The sequence below is a fragment of the Panulirus ornatus genome, chromosome 22, assembly GCF_036320965.1.
Source record: "Panulirus ornatus isolate Po-2019 chromosome 22, ASM3632096v1, whole genome shotgun sequence".
In the NCBI taxonomy this organism is placed as follows: Eukaryota; Metazoa; Arthropoda; class Malacostraca; order Decapoda; family Palinuridae; genus Panulirus; species Panulirus ornatus.
Genome location: NC_092245.1, coordinates 12,302,244 through 12,324,949, shown reverse-complemented (window position 1 = coordinate 12,324,949; position 22,706 = coordinate 12,302,244). Strand labels below are relative to the sequence as shown.

The window sequence follows — 22,706 nt, the reverse complement described above, 5'->3', positions numbered from 1 at the left end:
ATATATCTTTCTTTCATACTATTCGCCATTTCCCGCGTCAGCGAGGTAGCGTTAAGAACAAAGGACTGGGCCTCCGAGGAAACATCCTCATCCAGCCCCTTCTCTGTTCCTTCCTTTGGAAAAAAAAAAAAAAAAAAGAGAGGGGAGGATTTCCAGCCCCCAACTCCCTTCCCTTTTAGTCGCCTTCTACGACACGCAGGGAATACGTGGGAAGTATTCTTTTTTTTTTTTTTTTTTTTTTTTTTTAATTTTCCAAAAGAAGGAACAGAGAAGAGGTCCAGGTGAGGATATTCCTTCAAAGGCCCAGTCCTCTGTTCTTAACGCTACCTCGCTATCGCGGGAAATAGCGAATAGTATGAAAAAAAAAATAATATATATATAATTGACAGGCGCGCGAAAGAGAGACTTTTGGGTGTTACTGTGCTGAGAGGTGAAACTGGAGGGATGTCTGATCATTATCTTGTGGAGGCTAAGGTGAAGATTTGTATGGGTTTTCAGAAAAGAAGAGTGAATGTTGGGGTGAAGAGGGTGGTGAAAGTGAGCTTGGGAAGGAGACTTGTGTGAGGAAGTACCAGGAGAGACTGAGTACAGAATGGAAAAAGGTGAGAACAGTGGAAGGGGAGTGGGGGAGAAATGGGATGTATTTAGGGAATCAGTGATGGATTGCGCGAAAGATGCTTGTGGCATGAGGAGAGTGGAAGGCGGGCTGATTAAAAAGGGCAGTGAGTGGTGGGATGAAAAAGTAAGATTATTAGTGAAAGAGAAGAGAGAGGCATTTGGACGATTTTTGCAGGGAAAAAATGCAATTGAGTGGGAGATGTATAAAAGAAAGAGACAGGAGGTCAAGAGAAAGGTGCAAGAGGTGAAAAAGAGGGCAAATGAGAGTTGGGTTGAGAGAGTATCATTAAATTTTAGGGAGGATAAAAAGATGTTCTGGAAGGAGGTAAATAAAGTGCGTAAGACAAGGGAGCAAATGGGAACTTCAGTGAAGGGCGCAAATGGGGAGGTGATAACAAGTAGTGGTGATGTGAGAAGGAGATGGAGTGAGTATTTTGAAGGTTTGTTGAATGTGTTTGATGATAGAGTGGCAGATATAGGGTGTTTTGGTCGAGGTGGTGTGCAAAGTGAGAGAGTTAGGGAAAATGATTTGGTAAACAGAGAAGAGGTAGTAAAAGCTTTGCGAAGATGAAAGCCGCCAAGGCAGCAGGTTTGGATGGTATTGCAGTGGAATTTATAAAAAAAAAAAAAAAGGGGGTGACTGTATTGTTGACTGGTTGGTAAGGTTATTTAATGTATGTATGACTCACGGTGAGGTGCCTGAGGATTGGCGGAATGCGTGCATAGTGCCATTGTACAAAGGCAAAGGGGATAAGAGTGAGTGCTCAAATTACAGAGGTATAAGTTTGTTGAGTATTCCTGGTAAATTATATGGGAGGGTATTGATTGAGAGGGTGAAATCATGTACAGAGCATCAGATTGGGGAAGAGCAGTGTGGTTTCAGAAGTGGTAAAGGATGTGTGGATCAGGTGTTTGCTTTGAAGAATGTATGTGAGAAATACTTAGAAAAGCAAATGGATTTGTATGTAGCATTTATGGATCTGGAGAAGGCATATGATAGAGTTGATAGAGATGCTCTGTGGAAGGTATTAAGAATATATGGTGTGGGAGGCAACTTGTTAGAAGCAGTGAAAAGTTTATATCGAGGATGTAAGGCATGTGTACGTGTAGGAAGAGAGGAAAGTGATTGGTTCTCAGTGAATGTAGGTTTGCGGCAGGGGTGTGTGATGTCTCCATGGTTGTTTAATTTGTTTATGGATGGGGTTGTTAGGGAGGTAAATGCAAGAGTTTTGGAAAGAGGGGCAAGTATGAAGTCTGTTGGGGATGAGAGAGCTTGGGAAGCGAGTCAGTTGTTGTTCGCTGATGATACAGCACTGGTGGCTGATTCATGTGAGAAACTGCAGAAGCTGGTGACTGAGTTTGGTAAAGTGTGTGAAAGAAGAAAGTTAAGAGTAAATGTGAATAAGAGCAAGGTTATTAGGTACAGTGGGGTTGAGGGTCAAGTCAATTGGAAGGTAAGTTTGAATGGAGAAAAACTGGAGGAAGTAAAGTGCTTTAGATATCTGGGAGCGGATCTGGCAGCGGATGGAACCATGGAAGCGGAAGTGAATCATAGGGTGGGGGAGGGGGCGAAAATCCTGGGAGCCTTGAAGAATGTGTGGAAGTCGAGAACATTATCTCAGAAAGCAAAAATGGGTATGTTTGAAGGAATAGTGGTTCCAACAATGTTATATGGTTGCGAGGCGTGGGCTATGGATAGAGTTGTGCGCAGGAGGGTGGATGAGCTGGAAATGAGATGTTTGACGACAATGTGTGGTGTGAGGTGGTTTGATCGAGTAAGTAATGTAAGGGTAAGAGAGATGTGTGGAAATAAAAAGAGCGTGGTTGAGAGAGCAGAAGAGGGTGTTTTGAAATGGTTTGGGCACATGGAGAGAATGAGTGAGGAAAGATTGACCAAGAGGATATATGTGTCGGAGGTGGAGGGAACGAGGAGAAGTGGGAGACCAAATTGGAGGTGGAAAGATGGAGTGAAAAAGATTTTGTGTGATCGGGGCCTGAACATGCAGGAGGGTAAGGAATAGAGTGAATTGGATCGATGTGGTATACCGGGGTTGACGTGCTGTCAGTGGATTGAATCAGGGCATGTGAAGCGTCTGGGGTGAACCATGGAAAGCTGTGTGAGGCCTGGATGTGGAAAGGGAGCTGAGGTTTCGGGCATTATTGCGTGACAGCTGGAAATGTGTGTGAACGAATGGGGCCTTTGTTGTCTTTTCCTAGTGCTACCTCGCACACATGAGGGGGGAGGGGCATGATATTCAATGTGTGGCGAGGTGGCGATGGGAATGAATAGGGGCAGGCAGTGTGAATTGTGTGCATGGGTATATATGTATGTGTCTGTGTGTGTATATATATGTGTACATTGAGATGTATAGGTATGTATATTTGCGTGTGTGGGCGTGTGTGTGTGTACATTGTGTATGGGGGTGGTTTGTGCCATTTCTTTCGTCTGTTTCCTTGCGCTACCTCGCAAACGCGGGAGACAGCGACAAAGCAAAATAAAAAATAAATAAATATATATATATATATATATATATATATATATATATATTCGAGTACATAGTATTCGAATAGTCATTTCTCTATAGGAGCGGTCATAGCCTAGCGGTAGCGCTCCCGCCTGTTGCACAGGGGTCCCGGGTTCGATCCTAGCTGTTGGAGGTTTGTATGTTCTATGAATGAGCGCATTTATATGCCCTTTGTTCGTATTCTTACACCTCCGCGTTGTACAGTTAGGTTCGGTAAATTGTTATCTGCCGGCTGTGTGAGCCTGATGGGGAAAGTCCGGTCTACACCCTGTTGCTCACCAACGTGAGACGAAGGGTATTCGAGTACACAGTATTCGAATATTTATTTCCCTATAGGAGCGATCACAGCCTAGCGGTAGCGCTCCCACCTGTTGCACAGGGGTCCCGGATTCGATCCTGGCTGTTGGACGTTTTTATGTTCTATGAAGGTGCGCGTTCATTCATACTTGCTTGCATTCATCCATTCTGGCGCTACCCCGCCCCACAAGAAACACTGGAAAAGAAAGCACGAAATAGAAGGGCCGGTATATCTCGGTCTAGAGGCTACAACCCTCTTCAGCCAACTGAAATAAACAGACAGGTAAGGCCTAAACTTAAGTCACCTGACCAGTCACGAGGCTTGAAGGATAAGTCATGGAGCCCAACTTTTGACCAGAGATACCTGAAAAATGACCCACACACTGACCTGAGGAGAGGTTGAGGATATTCCTCTGAAAGACAAAAGCTATGACCAGATTGGGTGACCACTGCCCACATGACGCTGAAATTAGGGGTAGAGCTAATGAAAGCAGATTCTACTATTTTTCTGCACATGGAAATGAAGGTATGATAAAAATACAAAGAACTCAAGCTAAAAGTATATTTCATACACTTACTCTTTTGTAGTAATTACGACTACCATCGAAGTCAGTTGCATAATGTTTCTGGCAATGCCTTTTCAGTCTGTTTACTGAGTGGGCATTCTTTAGTGACTTGAGTCTTTTATGTGATAAGGCAACTTGGAAAACTAAAAGCAATTGCACATATCTTCTTTGGGTTCTTTTAAACACTTAAAGATGCCATTAGCTTTCACTTCTCAACACATGTTGTAAGGATGATATAGTTTTGAAAAGCACTGACCAATACAAATGCTAAAAATCCTGGTAAGCTATACAAAAAGCATAATATGCAGACCATCCAAAACCTGTGGTTCCATTACTTAAGATATCAACAAATAAAGGAACAAAGAACAGAGAAGGGGGCCAAATAAGGATTTAACTTTAAGGCTGTCATCTGTTCTTGATGCTATCCCATCAATGTGGGAAATGGGGAATATGCTGGAAATCCTCCCCTCTGGTTTTTTTTAATTTTCCAAAAGAAGGAACAGAGAAGGGGCCAGGTGAGGATATTCCCTCAAAGGCCCAGTCCTCTGTTCTTAACGCAACCTTCCTAACGCGGGAAATGGCGAATAGTTTGAAAGAAAAGATAAATGCATATATATGCATGGTCTCCATGGTCGTTTAATTTGTTTGTAGATAGAGTTGTTTGGGAGGTAAATGCAAGAGTTTTGGAGAGAGGGGCAAGTATGCAGTCTGTCGTGGATGAGAGGGCTTGAGAAGTGAGTCAGATGTTTGCTGATGATACAGCACCGGCGGCTGATTCGGGTGAAAATTGCAAAAGTTGGTGACTGAGTTTGGTAAAGTGTGTGAAAGAAGAAAGCTGAGAGTAAATGTGAATAAGAGCAAGGTTATTACGTTCAGTAGGGTTGAGGGACAGGTAGATAGGGAGGTGAGTTTGAAAGGAAAAAGACTAGAGGAAGTGAAGTGTTTTAGACATCTGGGAGTGGATTTGGGAGAGGATGGAACCATGGAACCGGAAATGAGTCACAGGGTGGGAGAGGGGGCGAAGGTTCTGGGAGCGTTGAAGAATGTGTGGAAGGTGAGAACGTTATCTCGGAGAGCAAAAATGGGTATGTTGAAAGGAATAGTGGTTCCAACAATGTTATATGGTTGTGAGGCATATGCTATTGATAGGGTTGTGCTATATTGGAAATGAGATGTTTGAGGACAATATGTGGTGTAAGTTGGTTCGATTGAGTAAGTAATGAAAGGGTAAGAGAGATAAGTGGTAATAAATAGAGTGTGGTTGAAACAGGAGAAGAGGGTATTTTGAAATGGTTTGGTCACATGGAGAGAATGAGTGAGGAAAGATTGACAAAGAGGATATGTGTGTCAGAGGTGGAGGGAACGAGGAGAAGTGGGAGACCAACTGGAGGTGGAAAGATGGAGTGAAAAAGATTTTGAGAGATCGGGGCCTGAACATGCAGGAGGGTGAGAGGCGTGCAAGGAATATAGTGAATTGGAACAATGTGGTATACCAGGGTTGACGTGCTGTCAATGGATTGAACCAGGACATGTACAGCGTCCGGGGTAAACCATGGAAAGTTCTGTGGGGCCTGGATGTGGAAAGGGAGCTGTGGTTTCGGTGCATTATACATGACAGCTAGAAACCGAGTGTGAATGAATGTGGCTTTTGTTGTCTTTTCCTAGCGCTACCTCATGCACATGCAGGGGGAAGGGGTTGTTATTTCATGTGTGGCGGGGTGGTGATGAGAATGAATACGGGCAGACTATGAATTATGTACATATGTATTTATGTAAATGTCTGTGTGTGTATATACGTGTAGAACGTTGAGATGTATAGGTATGTATATGAGCGTGTGTGGACGTGTATGTATATAAATAAGTATGTGGGTGGGTTGGGCCATCATTTTGTCTGTTTCCTTGTGCTACCTCACTAACACGGGAGACAGCTACAAAGTGTAATGAATACAAATAAATATATATCCTATCCTATCCCTGGGGATAGGGGAGAAAGAATACTTCCCACGTATTCCCTGCGTGTCATAGAAGGCGACTAAAAGGGATGGGAGTGGGGGCTGGAAATCCTCCCCTCTCGTTTTTAATTGTCCAAAAGAAGGAATAGAGAAGGGGGCCAAGTGAGGATATTCCTCAAAGGCTCAGTCCTCTGCTCTTAACGCTATCATCGCTAATGCGGGAAATGGCAAATAGTATGAAAAAAAATATATATTTTATCTATTATATCATCCCTAGGGATAGTGGAGAAAGAATACTTCCCACATGTTCCATGCATGTCGTAGAAGGCGAGTAAAAGAAGAGGGAGAGGGGGGGCTGGAAATCCTCTCCTCTCGTTTTTAATTTTGCAAAAGAGAGAACAGAGAAGAGCCAAAAGATGATATTCACTCTAAGGCTCAGTCTTCTGTTCCTAACATTACCTCACTAACGAGGGAAATGAATATTGATAAAAAATATATATATATACATTTATTTATCAATTATACATAATCACTGTTTCCGGCATCAGCGAGGTAGCGCCAGGAAACAGACAAAGAATGGCCCATCCACTCACATACATATCAACAAATACATATACATACACATACACAGACATTACATATATACACATGTACATATTCATACTAGCTTGCCTTCATCTATTCCTGTCGCTACCCCACCCCACAGGACAACAGCATCACTATCCCTGCTTTAGCGAGGTAGCGCCAGGATAGGAGGTAGGGGAGAAAGAATACTTCCCACATATCCCTGCATGTTGCAGAAGGCGACTAAAAGGGGATGGAGTGAGGGGCTGGAAATCCTCCCCTCCCATTTTCACTTTTCCAAAAGAAGGAACAGGGAGGGGGGGCCAAGTGAGGATATTCTCTCTAAAACTCAGTCCTTTGTTCTTAACGCTACCTCGGTGATGCGGGAAATGGCGAATGTATGGATAAAAAAATATATATTATCATATATATATATATATCATTTATCCCTGGGGACAGGGGAGAAACAATGCTTCCCACGTATTCCCTGCGTGTCGTAGAAGGCGACTAAAAGGGGAGGGAGTGGGGGTGGGGGGGGGGGGGGGCTGGAAATCCTCTTCTCTTCTTTTTTTTTTTTTTTCAAAAGAAGGAACAGAAAAGGGGGCCAGATGAGAATATTCCCTCAAAGTCCCAGTCATCTGTTCTTAGCGCTACCTCACTAACGCGGGAGATGGCGAATAGTATGAAAGAAAAAGAAAAGAAATATATATCATTATACTTGATTGCCGTTTCCCAGCAAAAAATTATAAAAATTCTCCTTACTCATTCATACAAAAGTTAAAACTCAATTAGATGGGTTGTTAATCTCATCCTCCAGTTTCAGGATCCTTCTCTTGGTGTCAGCAATTGTTCTCTGTACAGTCCTAGCCAAGGTAGCCACTGCTTGCATTTCACTTAAAGCACCTGGGTTCACAGGCAAACTGTCTCCTCCTGACACAGTCATTGTAATCTGGGGAGAAAACAACTGTAGTGTAAGCTGTAGTAGACACACACAGGAAAACAAACAAAAATCACAGAAAAAAGTAGTTAAAACAAAAACAACAATCATCAAAATGTCTACTTAAAAAGTGTAGGTTGAATGGTTTAAGACAAGGTCAAAGTATTAGGGATTAACAAAGAAAATTGAAATAAAAATACATGCAAAAAACAATATCTGGAAAAACGAGATTTTAAACACATCTTTATCATATGTTTAAAACAGAAACCTCTAACAGAAACAAGAACTGTGCAGATCCTCAATAACAGTAAGATATCAAATAAGGAAATACCATGGAATTCTTCACAGTGAACAGTGCAAGATTCAACTGACTTGTGGCAGTTATGGGATTAGTTTATCAATCATAAAGCATCATTTCATATCGTAATATGGATAGATAAAAACTAATCTGCAACTGTATCTTTTGTTTTACCTACACCCATCACATTAACTGAGGTTCCAAGATATCCCTATTCAATTCCATGTATACAACTTAAATATCTGTTACATCACATTTTTTATGAGAGACATGGCATTGGCAAAACATACCCAAATTGAGGCCAATTTTGGTGAAAGGAAAAAATAAGGAAAAGAAGGTATAAATAAATCAGGGCTTCATAGATGTTGGTAGATGCAAGTCTCAAAAATAGAGAGGTTACAGGAAGAAGGAATGATATGAGAGGGGTTAATTCCATAGCTTAGCAGTTTGAGGGAAGGAGGAGGCATCATGATAGCTAATTCTTAAGAGGTCTGTCACCACACAGATACTGTAGAAAGTAGCAGTCAGATATGTGCCTTGGTGGAAGGGAAACAAGAAGACAGCTTAGGAAAGCAATTGCCAAAATAACACCAGCAGAACAGAGACAGTGCAGGAACATGACAGCATACAAAAATGGATGAGTGAAGCGATGTGGCAGTTGAAGAATTAATATGGCAGAAGGCTTCCACTTCCTCTGTTAATACAGATGAAGTGGATAAAGAGCTATCCCACTTTTTTTTGTGGCTCCAGTCATGGAAAAAAGTCCATAATGAGGCAAGGGCCTTATCTGAAATATACAGAGGTTAAAGAGAGGGGGGAAAGAAGAGGGAGTAAAAAACCTGTCCTTTAAAAACTTGTAAGCAGTACCCCAAACTTGGGCAAATAAAATTCCTATAGGTATGAAATAACAGCTCATTCAAAGGATAATCAGGGCATTTACACAACATCCCAGCTTTTTGGAGGCAGACTCTATGGTGCTGATTACATGGAATCTCCAAGTCCAACAACAGGTTTATGTAATTACAAATTTAAACTGTTGTTTTGAAATTAAGCAAAGGGAAACAAGTGACAATCAGGTGATCATATTCACATTCTGAGATGCTACATAGGTCCCAAAATAAGTTAGAATAAATGAAATGAATGGATGGTTGGAATACTCTTGCAAATGGATAACAATGCGACTGAATGAGTTAATTAAGTAACAGGGCAAAAGTATGAAAATCTGATAGTTAGTGTATCAAAAATTTGAGCAGGAATGCAAATGAAACAAGGCAGTTATATCTCACAAACAGTATATGGAAAATAAGGGAGAGTTACAGAAAATCGGCAAGGATTCAATATTTCCACTATCTAAAGAGTACAATCAATAAGATGGTGGATTGTTTGAGGTTATGTGTGAAAATGAAAGCAAATGCTTGCACTTCAATGAAATGTATAAAAAAGAAAAAAAAAAGCCTGCATCTCTACAGCAATGCACTGAAAGGAATGGTACACCTAATTACATCACATATAAAAGAGCATCTGCCTCAAACAATATAAGCAAAGCAGCAAGAAGACAGTTGAAGTTTTATAGCAATGCACTAAAAGGAATGATGCACCTAATTTAATCATATAAAAAAGAAGCATCTATCTCAAACAATACAATCATAGCAGTGAGAATCTAGGGATCTAGGGAAGCTAAGGGATGGAAGAATAAAAAGAAAAAACACAAGATGGGAGGCCAGGAAGACGAAATAGTCTAAATTAGTCTAAAATGGGGGTGTATGGCTGAATATGTGCAAGGACATATATAGTAATTACTGAGTCTGGAAGTCATTTACAAAGCAGAAAATGAAATGGCATTCATGAGACAGACACCTTACTGATTTGTATCATACAAAATACTCTTCCTAAGCTGGCAACAGCTCTTTCCAGTCACCTCCAAAATCTGGCATCACCTCTCCACATTCCAGTAACATGTCCTAACACAAAGTTTATTTGTTACTAACACTTCCCTTCATTACCTTGTATAGCTGATGGACAAGAGTTTTAACATCTTTCTTCAGAAGTCGAATATCTGATTGGAAGCCCCTTAAATCCACTCTACGTCGTTCATCTATTCTTTTATTGTCTTGTTTTAACATCTCTATTTGTTGGTGGAGTTTTTGATTCCTTTCCTACAAGAAAATAAATGTTTTGACATAAGCAAAGAACATAATAAAATGAATTCTGGACATAACGAGAACAAAACCCAAATGATCCCTAACTCTAACTCAACCTATCAAGTCTGGACAGTGCTGTATGCATGAAAGTAAAGGAAAACTAACACAATTAAAAATAATGAGTGTCATTTTCTGAAAAGAGTCTCCTATCTCTGGGTGACAGGAATGGATGAAGGCAATAAGTACATGTACATGTGTATATGTAAATGTGTATATATGTATGTCTGTGTATGTATATGTATGTATACGTTGAAATGTATAGGTATGTATACGTGCGTGTGTGGGCGTTTATGTATATGCATGTGTATGTGGGTGTGTTGGGCCATTCTCTTGTCTGTTTCCTTGTAATACCTCGCTAACGTGGGAGACAGCGACTAAGTATAATACATAATCTTTTTCTTTCTTTCATACTATTTGCCATTTCCCATGTTAGCGAGGTAGCGTTAAAAACAGAGGACTGGGCCTTAGAGGAATTATCCTCACCTGGCCCCCTTCTCTGTACCTTCTTTTGGAAAATTAAAAAAAAACGAGAGGGGAGGATTTCCAGCCACCTGCTCCCTCCCCTTTTAGTTGCCTTCTACGACTTGCAGGGAATACGTGGGAAGTATTCTTTCTCCCCTATCCCCAGGGATAATAATACATAATATAATATATCTTTTTTTTCTTTTAAACTATTCACCATTTCCCGCGTTAGCGGGGTAGCGTTATTTATTTTAAAAATTCCTTGATAAACTGTTTGAAGAACTGGATATCTAATAACATATATATATATATATATATATATATATATAATATGGGAAAACAGTCTATTATTGTGGAGAGAGGGATGCAGGAATCTTTATAAAAGGTTCAGGGTAACACCAGGACTCTTTCACAGATATTGGTCTTGGATAATTATAATCAAAATAAATAAAATACTTTCTACTTATGTGACTCGAAATACTGCAGTGCAGAAGGAACCTTACTTTATACAACTGCTCTACAGCTTCCTTCTCTTCTCGAAGTTTACACATCATTTGTTCAAGCTGCAAACACTGAGACTCATACAGTGTTCGTAATTCTTCTGCTTCAGACATCTCATTCTGTGTGTTTGAACAGCTCATATTACAAAAAAGCAGAGATATGTAATATCATGATGGCATTCACAAAGTTGATTTGGATTTTCTAATGATGTGGATATGTAGCCTGAAGGGAGAAAAGCAAAGGTATAGGAAATTGGTAGAATATAAGGCTATGAAGGAAGTGGTTTGCAAAATTTGGGTAATATATATTATTATGAAGGATGTGGTAGATAAAATATGGATAAAATATATGGTCATAAAGGCAATAGAAGCAAAGAGATAAAAAATCAGAAGAAAATTACAGTAGAGTGGGTAAATAAAAAAGAAAAAATGAAATTCTGTATGGCTTGACAAAATGTAAATTACAATAAACTAAATTGACAAGATAGGAACTTGTACAAAAAGAGAATTACAGTAGGGTAAGATGCTAAATTATTGGAGTTTGAATGTGAGTGAAGTAGCAGTGCTGGTAGCATTTCAATGTTCTACAAAGGCCACTGTTCTTTTCAGAGGAAGATCAAATGTAGGCCCTTGATAACCTCAACATAAGCCCTCCTTATCATAAAAAGTTAAAAATACATATGAAGATATCAGTCTAAAAATGAAAAATTAACCACATATTCCAGAATTACAGTGTTTCTCAGCAAACTTCATAATGAATAAGTCTGTAAAGTTTGACAGTCATGCAGGACGAAGTACCATCCAAATAAGCACAGCTAATAACTATCTTGAAACTGCTGGTCCAACGCATTAATAAAAAGATTCTTACACAAGACTGTGATGACAAACATTTTCTAATCTATTTCTACATACCTATGTTTCATCAGCAACAGCAGTAATCTGATGATATTAAGAGTTAGGAGCAACAAAAATTTTAGAGAATAATCTTTCTTGCAATCAATCAATAAGCATAAGTCAACAGAAAGTCTATTGAGAGTATCAATGATTCTCCACCTTACAAAGTGAATTTTCCTCCACAATCTTGATCTAGTGTTAACATGCTTCACTATTTTCACTTATATCATTTATCTCTGAAAGCAAAAATGGCTATGTTTGAAGGAATAGTGGTTCCAACAATGTTGTATGGTTGCGAGGCGTGGGCTATGGATAGAGTTGTGCGCAGGAGGGTGGATGTGCTGGAAATGAGATGTTTAAGGACAATATGTGGTGTGAGGTGGTTTGATCGAGTAAGTAATGTAAGGGTAAGAGAGGTGTGTGGAAATAAAAAGAGCGTGGTTGAGAGAGCAGAAGAGGGTGTTTTGAAATGGTTTGGGCACATGGAGAGAATGAGTGAGGAAAGAATGACCAAGAGGATATATGTGTCGGAGGTGGAGGGAACGAGGAGAAGTGGGAGACCAAATTGGAGGTGGAAAGATGGAGTGAAAAAGATTTTGAGTGATCGGGGCCTGAACATGCAGGAGGGTGAAAGCGGATAAGGAATAGAGTGAATTGGATCGATGTGGTATACCGGGGTCGACGTGCTGTCAATGGATTGAATCACGGCATGCGAAGCATATGGGGTAAACCATGGAATGTTGTGTGGGGCCTGGATGTGGAAAGGGAGCTGTGGTTTCGGGCATTATTGCATGACAGCTGGAGACTGAGTGTGAGCGAATGGGGCCTTTGTTGTCTTTTCCTGGAACTGCCTCGCGCACATGAGGGGGGGGGGATGTTATTCCGTATGTGGCAGGGTGGTGATGGTGGTGAGTAGGGGCAGACAGTGTGCATCATGTGCATGTGTGTATATGTGTGTGTGTGTGTGTGTGTGTATATATATATATGTGTGTACGTTGGGATGTGTGGGTGTGTATGTTTGCGTGTGTGGACGTGTGTGTGTGTGTGTGTGCATGTGTGTGGGGGTGGGTTGGGCCATTTTTTTCTTTCGTCTGTTTCCTTGCACTACCTCGCAGGCGCGGGAGACAGCGACACAGCAAAATAATATAAAAAACTAATAAATCTTGTATACTGTATGGTATAAACAAACAAACTCAGGGAAAGAAATTAATCCAGGCAATCTGAATATCAATTACACTGTCACTGGGACCATCAGAGCACAAATTTCAATTTTCTTTTGAAATAATTTATTTATACAAGTAAGTATGCCATTTCCTACATTAGCAAAGTAGCACTATGAACAGACAAAGAAATGGCTTCGTTCATTTACATCCATTTTATTTCATTTCATTCTAACAAACATATTACAACAGTAATTTCAGTTCAAATTTATTCCCTGAATAAAATCTCTTGCCCTAAAATATCAACTGAGATTTTCTATAAGGAAAGTGATATGTAGTAGTTCAGTAAATGTGGTAATGTGGAAAATTATATAAAATTTCAAAACTAATCAATAACTTATTTCTTTCAAACAAATGAAATTAAAGATTTCCAAAAGTTTGTGCTCCCGAGAGCTAGCTGCTTTTGTGTCCCAACCACTAGCCAGACCACACAATACTTGGCAAGCTGTTATGTCACATGATTACTATTTGGCTGCTGACAATTCAAGGGAGGGCTATTTCTTATAACTTTCTTTCCCTAAACTTCAAAGCTTTGGAACTATCTTACCTCTCATGTCATTCCTAAAAACTATGACCAGGGACATTTTAAAGGAAAGGTCTTTCATTTACTCCAAACTTTATAAATAATTCCCCTAGTCTCTTCTTTTTTCCTTCATTAACCTATCTGTTTTTCAATTAAGGCCTGGTCTTGATAAAGACTTCAGTCCATGACTGGCTTTTTTTTCTACTAACCTACTTATCAAACAGTATGATCTTACAAATCCCCTCCAAACCTTCTCCTAGGCTGCATATCATGCATGCTGTCTACCTCCAAACCTTCTCCTAGGTTGCACATCTTGCATGCTGTCTATCTCCAAACCTTCTCCTAGGTTGCATATCTTGCATGCTGTCTATTATATTCTTTCTTAATGGAAACAAATCAATAATACTCTTATATACCCTGTGCATGTTAAATGTGATGACCATCTTTATGCTTAAATTATCATTAACAACAGTAATGCCTCATGATGCACTTGAGTCATTCAACATTTCTTTGAAAGATGTAAATATAAGACTAACAGAGGACATCAGAATCAAGGAAGAAACTTGCTACAAAAGATGCAAAGAAATACTCTTACATTATAAGGATGGTGAATGAGTGGAATAAAGTGAATAAGGATGTAGTAAACATGGACAGCATGCAGGATTTCTAAAGGTAGTATGATAATGGGGAATGTTCGAGAGATGGGGCACCATGAGTGTAAAACTCCCTCCTCATAGAAGACAAATAGGTAATTACATAAATTCACACACTAAAGGTACATACACAAAAAAATATATATAAATATGTACACACATTCCCTCATTTTCCCCTATTTTCAATTCTAAACATATTTCAGAGTTTTTCCCATATGGAAGATATAGTGTCACTGGGTACAGAAGCATCCAGTTCAAAAAATGAAAGGCACTCGAATAACTAGAACTACAATGTAGCAAGTACTTTGACCAGTTCTAAAATCAATAATAAACAAGATATGGGCAAGAAAATTTTTTGCAGGTTTTCATTTGAATGTCCTGAAAGTTTGAACACACTCCCTTTGTCTAGCGATAATTCTAAATTTTCATACAATATCAAATTATGCTATTTACTATGGTGTAATAAATAAATTCATTGTGTTAAATGTATCTCACCTTCAAAGATTTATTCTCGCGTCGTAAGTCTTTTAGCTCACACGTAGATTTTATTCTAGATAGATCAGTGTAGCTTCCAGACCTCTCTATAGCCTGCTGAAACAAAGACTTACATATATAATAATGGTAATAAACAATCAATAATAATTTGCATTACCATAAGCAAACCAAAAAACTATTTGGACTTACGGCCTATGTCAGCAGCATTATCAATGGCAAAATAACTACTACCGGCCTCTCCATTTTCTCTAATTTTCTTGATCATTTTCTGGAGGATTTACTACTTTTGTTTCTTTCCATGTACAATTTCTGGAACAATTCCCACTGATCATATTCTGGAGGATTTACAACTTTTTGTTTCTTTCCATGTATACTTTCTAAAACAATTCCCATTTTCTATTCCTACTATTACTTCCTAGTGCTGATGAATGGAAACCAATTATGTAAGCCTAACCAATACATTTCTTCTGAAATGTCAAAACACTGCTGTTTCATCTTTTTACAACAGGTGATGAGATGTTAGCAAATGAAACGCTACAGTATGATTTTCCCTATATCTTCCTCCTCTGAAGATGGAAAGCAGCAAAAAAGTTACGATACACTATCATCCATGTTCGATAAGATGACAAGAAAGCTTCGTGATTGGAATAAGAAGGGATCTGGCACTCAAGAAATAATGAATCTAATAAAACAAATGTTAAGGACTCAGAAAAGGATGAATAAAGAAGATAAATGTTGGATGAAAAGTAGAATGTGATCATTTGAAGCTTTCAAGCCATATGAAAGCACAGATTTTCAAAGAACAGATTTCAATTTACTGTGTCTACCTTCAACCTCTACAGGTACTTGTATGGGTTATGGTATGGGGATCTTAGACATACTTGTATAGGTATACGTTGCCTCTTCCTACCCTCATTCAAGTTCAACTGCCCACTTTTTTTTATATTGAGATACCTAGTGTCACACAAGAAACTACAAATAGCACAAGAAAAAATACTGGAATGTCATATAACATGAAGAGGAAAGGCTTGAAATGGAACTCCCAAGCATGAACATTGGGTACTTTCCATATGTCAATGCTCAGTGTGGCTCATCAAACTGTGATATTCTCTAGGGAACTACTGATAGTGATACCGATTCAGAGGATGCTGAACTTTATCATTATAAAAGGAAATTAATTTGATCATAACAAAAGTGATCTTGATTATGATATACAAGGAGTAATATTGATATATTCTAGAATAAGTGAGGGTTGGCATGTGTGTATATATAGTTCAGGTCATAAGCAGCTATGGCTAGCGCTAGGAAGTTCACTTCATGTCAGTTATCCATACACTACCATTCAAAACATTGAAAAGAAGACTAGACTCCTGGATGTAGAAAATATCAGATGAACAAAAAACAGATAATTACCCAAGGGAAGTAACCAGTTAAAAAATAGCATTATATGCATAAAATATGCGATGAGGGAGTGGCAACCAAGAGAAACAGTGTTATCCAACAAACAAACCATGCAAAGAGCACCGTACGCTAGCCCTACCATCAAGGCAAAATTTCATCATAGGTGCCCATAGGTAGATGTGCAATCTATTGTACATACACAGTCATCCATTAAATGTCAAAGGCACCTATAGGTAGGTAGGCACTCTCGCCTACACATTCATCCATTACAAAATCAACACACAACATACTGTCCTCAGACATTTCATCTATATCATTTCCATCCTTTTCCATTCTTTTGCATTCAGGATCCATGACTCAAAGCCATACACCACTGCAGGGACTACTGTATCTTCAAACATACTCTTCATTACTCTTAATAGACAATGACTAGGACTTCCCTCCATAAACATCTCAATGCAGTGAGGACTTTCACATGTCTCCCATCCTCTGACTCACTCCATCCCCAAAGATTCAATCCACTGCAAAGTCCACTCCCACATAGGGTTCTTTACAAACTTTACATCCTCCAGGTCCTCACCAATCAAACTTACACTTAAACCATCCTGTCTCATCCCCCTGCTGCATTTCATTACCTTAATTTTGTTACCATCACTCTCAACTTTGTCCTTTCACAAACTCCCCAAATCCTGTCACTTGCTTCTCATGTTTCTCACTAGAATCTGCCACCAGAGCTGTGCCATCTGCAAACTGCATATGATTTGCTACCCCTACCCACCAATCCCAGTTAAATACTGACCTGCCCCTCACCCTAAGTCTTTAACATTCATCTCCCTCATCATCCTGTCCATTACTAGATTAAACATCCTGGAAACCACACATCATTAATAAGCACTCATCTCTACTAGATTGACTCATACTCTTCCCTTCCTATAAGCACTGTGTTCTCCCAATGAAAACTTCTCACAACAGTTAGTAATTTTCTACTTGTCCCATACATTTGTAGCAACCTGCACAAGGCTCTCTGCTAACCTAACATATTTTCTCCTTAGACATAATTGCCACTTACAATTCTCTCTCTTTACACAAGTATTTCTCACAAAAATCCTTCAAACATACATCTGGCCCACACATCCTCTACTTCTCCCTCCCAGTCAAATGTTCTGTGCATACCACTACCCTCTCAATCACTTCTCTCCCATAAACTTTACTAGACACACTCTACAGATTTATACCTCTGTAATTCGAGCATTTCCAAATGTCTTCCTTGCCTTTACATAAGGTCTCTATACATGTATTCTGCCAGTCCTCAAGCAACCCACCTTGGGCCATACAAACATTATACAGCCTGACTAACCAATCAAAAACAGTCACCCCCTTTTTTCAGATTCTTCTTCAATCCCTTCCACTCCTCCCTCTTTGATACTCTTCATCTTATGCAAGGCTTTCACTCCCTCCTCCCTTTTCAACAAAACATTCATTAAGCCTCTCATTCTGCTGACAACTTTATCTCAACCACACATCTGCTTCCCTGTCCTCTAATACATTCAATAGTTTCTTCTAAATATTCAGTCACATCTTTGCCCATTACCACTTTCCCAACACCTCACCTCACAATCAAATCCCATCTATTCTTTTGTTCTCCTTCCACTATTCAACATCCTCCTTCTAAAACATCTTTTTAATCCCAGTGAAGTACATCAATATCTCTCATTTGCCTTCTTTGGCAGACCCCATATCTTTCTTTTGATCTGCCATTTCTTTTGCACACCTCTCAATGACACATATATCTTTTCTTTAACTAGCAATCTAACTACCTAATCCCATCACTTGCTACCCATCTTCCATCTTTTGCATGTCATACCTTTCACTTGCACATCGCTTCCATAAATACCTACAACTCCACTACCTCCCTCTTTCATTAATTTTGCATCTATGTCACTTCATTCAACCTCTCTCGTACTCCCTGTACATAAATGTCTCTTCCAAGCTCAATCACTTCCATCATGTCTTTCACATACATAATTTCTTTTCTTCCTAGCACTGCTACAAACTTTCACATGCACCTCCACCAATAAATGATTTGCTGACCCTCAAGAAGTTCCATCCAAATACCCTTTCCTTCATATGCCTGTCATTCACCACAAAATACAATAATGCACTTTAACCCATAACCCCACTTGCCCATGTATACCTAAGCATACAACTTTTTTAAACCAAGTATTCTCTATCAGCAATCCTTTTCCATCATGAAACTCAACAAGCTGATCCCCATTTTCATTTAGAAGGGTGCCCAATGTTCCCCAACATACCCTCAACAGCTGTATCACCCACTCTTGCATTCAGCTCCCTTAACACCAACACACAATCTCTTGCATCATATTTGCTAAAGCAATCTCTCAGCTCCTCCCATAAAACCTTCTTTTCTTCTATTCTCCTCTCATAACCAGTTTCCTGTGCACAAGCAATAACACACCTCTGGTAGCTTACTTTCATTCTCACCCTCATTAATCTTGGAATCACTTCCATAGCCTTTAATATGTTCCTAAAACTCCTCCTTTCAAAACTGTCAACCCCCTTCTTCACTCTGGCCCTCTCACTCATAGATTTTATCTCCAAACAATTTCAAACCATTCTACAGCCTTCTCCTTCATCTAATTTCACCGAGAGCCAGAACATCCAGGTTCCTTTCGGTAAACATACCCTTTTTATCCTGATTACACTCATGCACATTCAGATAGCCCAGCCTGAACTTGAAGGGAGAAAACCTCATACGGTTCCCTCCTCTGTTTCTATTTTTGAAGAGTGAGAGTGCAAGGATGGGAAGGTTTCTGGCCCCACTACCAGCCCTGCTAGTTGCCTCATTCAGCATCCAGGAAATGCATGGGTAGTTTCTTACATTCTTATCCCCAGAGGTAAGTCAAATTTGTGACTTAGGATAAAGAATTGTGTGAATTATGCATCATCAAGAATTATGTGAAATATGGGATGAAAGTTAGATATATCTGTAAGAAAGATATTTTCATATTGGTTTCCACTCATCTCGACATAATGTAATCAATAAATCCTCCAATAAATAACATTAAAAAAATAGATCAATCAGAGCAAGAACTGTTAATGAAATGCTGATATCAATCACTACAAAGGATGTCAATGCCTCACACTAAATCTCAATTACTGTAATTATCACACATCCACAATCAACCATCAAAAATATTCTTAAAATCATACCTGCATCTGATTGACCAAGGGAAGATTCTCTTGAACTGATGCTAAAACAGAAAGGAGGTGATCACGCTCTGCCAACCAGCTTTTCTCTAATGTATGTACCTCAACATTTCTTTTAAAAGTATCCTTGACTGCTTCTCTTACAAGACCCTGAGCTTCTTCCAATCTACATCAAGAGAGACAATAACAAAGAAGGAAGTTCTGTAAATGAATTTTCTAGGCATAAACAGGCATAAACTAAGTTGAAGAAATTCCTATGATTCTTCTAGATACTTCATTGAATTACATCAATTGTCAAGCCAAACTCATTTCAATCCTTGTTCTCCCTTCATTCTGAAAACTACCAGAAAGAGTTATCACCACTTTAAGCTATTCCATTCTAATAAGAGCCAAGTAATACCAATCCAGAACAGAGAAAATTTATGAGGTAGATGGGATTTTGTAATTAGACTTGTCAGCTGAAGGCCATCAACCTTTTAGTGCACAAATGAATTTTTCAGACTCCCCAGTGTGGAAAAGAGGCAAAATAATTTTTTCTTGCTTTGTTTATGAAATTGTGCACAATAATAATATTTCTTTCTTAATGTTTAGGACTTAACCCTTACACTGTGGCTACCAGAAAAACTGATTATTAAAGTATGGGCATTAAACACATGAAAAAAAGAAAAAAAATATTCAGTTCTTATGAAATTAAATATCTGCATGTAAAACAAAAAATCTAATAAATTCTTATATCCACCATTGTTTCATTGTGGTACAGTGCTGAAGTTTATGAATGCTACTCTTGGTGGGAAGGAAGGGGAAACTTGGGCTTACAAAATGAAGGTTATGCAACTGTCCCAGGAAACAAGTGAACTCTTTCATAGAAATTGGTCCAGGGGTAGTTACATATACAATACAATATATCCTAATATTATCAAGGACCTTTCTAAAGCTTCCTGCTGAACCTTACTTCTCAAACCTTTTTGTACAACCTTCTTAAAATAGGATTACACCACAATGGGAAGAATACAAGCTTATGTGACCTCCGGATGGCATTCCCTTACAGGATAAAGAGTTGTTTCCCCGACTGGCTGGGTCAGTTCAATGGCTTCACCATTTATCCTCAGCTCATTCACTTGTGTTGCTACCTTCACCATTTACCTGAACCAGGACAAAAATCCACAACAGGATATTTGTCATGGTCCAGGTCCTGGATTTTATCATTAATATTCAAAATCACATTTGCGTATATTTCCTTTAACAAGAAATATGACGTGTGTAAATGAAAAAGTAAAAGAAATGCACTTGAACCTAATAAAAATGGAAACTCTATTAGCAACGATGTATCTACAAGTTCCTGATGGGTCTGGGATTTCTGTATATGTAGCATATAAAAAATCATGTACTAATAGTATGAAATTTACATACCTAGCAGCAAGGAGTTTAATGTGTGCCTCATCCTTAGCAGTCTTTGCTTTATTTTCTGATGCTGTGAGAGATCTATCTTGTATAAATGTATTTTTCTCCCCTCTCCAGGTCTTCTCAGACTCTTCTAACTGTTTCTGAAGAGATTTTACACGTGCTCTCAAAGTAAGTTCAACTTCACTCTCCACTAGAAAGAAAACGTTCAATTATAAAATCAACACAGTAACAATGTCATATAAAACAAAGTGTCCCTATATGTTTTATATATTTCGACTTAGAATTTTTATAATTTGAAATTTCTGCTAACCATTTTCAAACATCTTCACAATTTCCCACATTAGCATGGTAGTGCCATGAACAAATGAAGAATGGCCTTAGTTGCTCACATCCACTCTTAAGACATCATATATAAAGCTGTGCCATCTTGTAGTATATCAAAATTAATGTATCCAAAGAAAGTTCTACAATAAAGCTGACTTCTGCACCCTATCACAAGAGGCTTAAGGCTTAAGCTGAAAAGACGAGGATGGTAAAATGGACGGCAATGAAACTCATGTTCCTGCTATTGGAAGGTGACAATACAAAAAGGGAGGGTTTCCAATCCTCATCTCCCACCAATTATTTGCATATTACGACAAGAAGGAGATATGAGAAAAATTATTTCTACTAAAAAAGCTCCTCACAGCATTCTGAAATCTACAATTTATATTACACAAAGTCAGAATTTTCCAAAGATCATTCCATGTAACTTTATCATATCAATCCATCTATTTACTATATATCATTACTACAATTCCAATTCAATGTGGCACATCAAGTGTGTACAGCCTCTGTACCATTACACACCTATCCCCTTTTTTACGTCATCAGCCCAGGTCCAGTGTGTTAAAGCGAAACATGAACTTTCACTCTTATAACAGTTCTTACTTTTTCACTTTACATGCCAAAATGATTTGCCAAATTTGATCAAGGTTCCCATTCACACTATTCTTCCCCTACATCTGATGCCCAATCATCACTCAAGCACAATCACCTGAAATATTCCTTTTTTTTAATCCATTTAAGGTTAAAAACACTCTTACCCTCTAAAAACTCCCTCCACTAACTACCCTAGCACAAAATATTTGGTTTACAAACCTTCCTCCCTTCCTAAATCCAACTTGTTCTACACAAACACAGGATATCCTTTTAACATGACCAAAGTCCAGTAATGCTCCTTAACAATTACGCTGAGATAACTTATTCAGCAATTCTTGTAATTACTTATACCACCTTTAACTTTCTACCATAGAACAATGTCCACCTATATGCTTATACCTTCTAATTTCAGATGATACATTTAATCCTTAAAAATATAGTAAGTGAATGCTTGAATGTTGACTGCTAAATTATTATTTCTATAATGTTCTATGAGGTTTTCATCTACATGAGCGAAATATTGTCATTTTAATAAACCTGGTTCTTGAATATCCTCCCTCAATTTCTTGTCAAGTTTCTTAAGGTCTGGTGGAAGCTTCTGCTTGATGATGGTGGTTCTGCGTGGGTCACGCAGAAATACTTTCAGTTCCCCTTCTGTGAGACCACTTAATGACAGCAACAGAGCTATCTTCTTCTCTGCCTCTAGACTGTCCAGCTGGAATGAAAACTTACATAAGATCAAACATGTTTTGAGGACATAAAAGTCACAGTTAAATGTAAAAGAAGGAAAAGTGAGTTCAGTAATATGTGAAAATAATGGAAAGGTAAGGGAAACTGGTAAGAAAAAATAAAGATCTTTTCAGCTTAACCCTCACAAGCTCTATTGTGATTTGCAAATCATAACCACTCGATGTCTTATAACGCATTCTGCGTCTCAGCAATCTCATCTACATGACATCGTATGCCACAGAATACGTCACTAAGTGCACAAAATACTCACTCCATCTCCTTCTCACATCACCACTACTTGTTATCACCTCCCCATTT

General features: G+C 38.8%; 1 protein-coding gene across 6 annotated transcripts in view; it reads right to left on the bottom strand.

The window, feature by feature from the left end:
- Positions 1 to 6,451: 6,451 nt before the first annotated feature.
- LOC139756555 (coiled-coil domain-containing protein 77-like) overlaps positions 6,452 to 22,706 on the bottom strand; it is a 32,661-nt gene continuing 16,406 nt past the window's right edge. For 5 of the 6 annotated variants that reach the window (XM_071676139.1, XM_071676142.1, XM_071676141.1 and 2 more), the window contains 7 exons: positions 22,197 to 22,374; positions 20,745 to 20,928; positions 19,338 to 19,500; positions 14,706 to 14,801; positions 10,924 to 11,040; positions 9,761 to 9,913; positions 6,452 to 7,471 (listed from right to left, as the gene is read on the bottom strand). In XM_071676139.1, coding sequence (XP_071532240.1) covers positions 7,307 to 7,471; positions 9,761 to 9,913; positions 10,924 to 11,040; positions 14,706 to 14,801; positions 19,338 to 19,500; positions 20,745 to 20,928; positions 22,197 to 22,374 — 1,056 coding nt within the window. In that variant the 3' untranslated portion in view covers positions 6,452 to 7,306. The remainder of the gene's footprint in view (positions 7,472 to 9,760; positions 9,914 to 10,923; positions 11,041 to 14,705; positions 14,802 to 19,337; positions 19,501 to 20,744; positions 20,929 to 22,196; positions 22,375 to 22,706) is intronic. The other variant, XM_071676140.1, reaches the window with a different exon arrangement.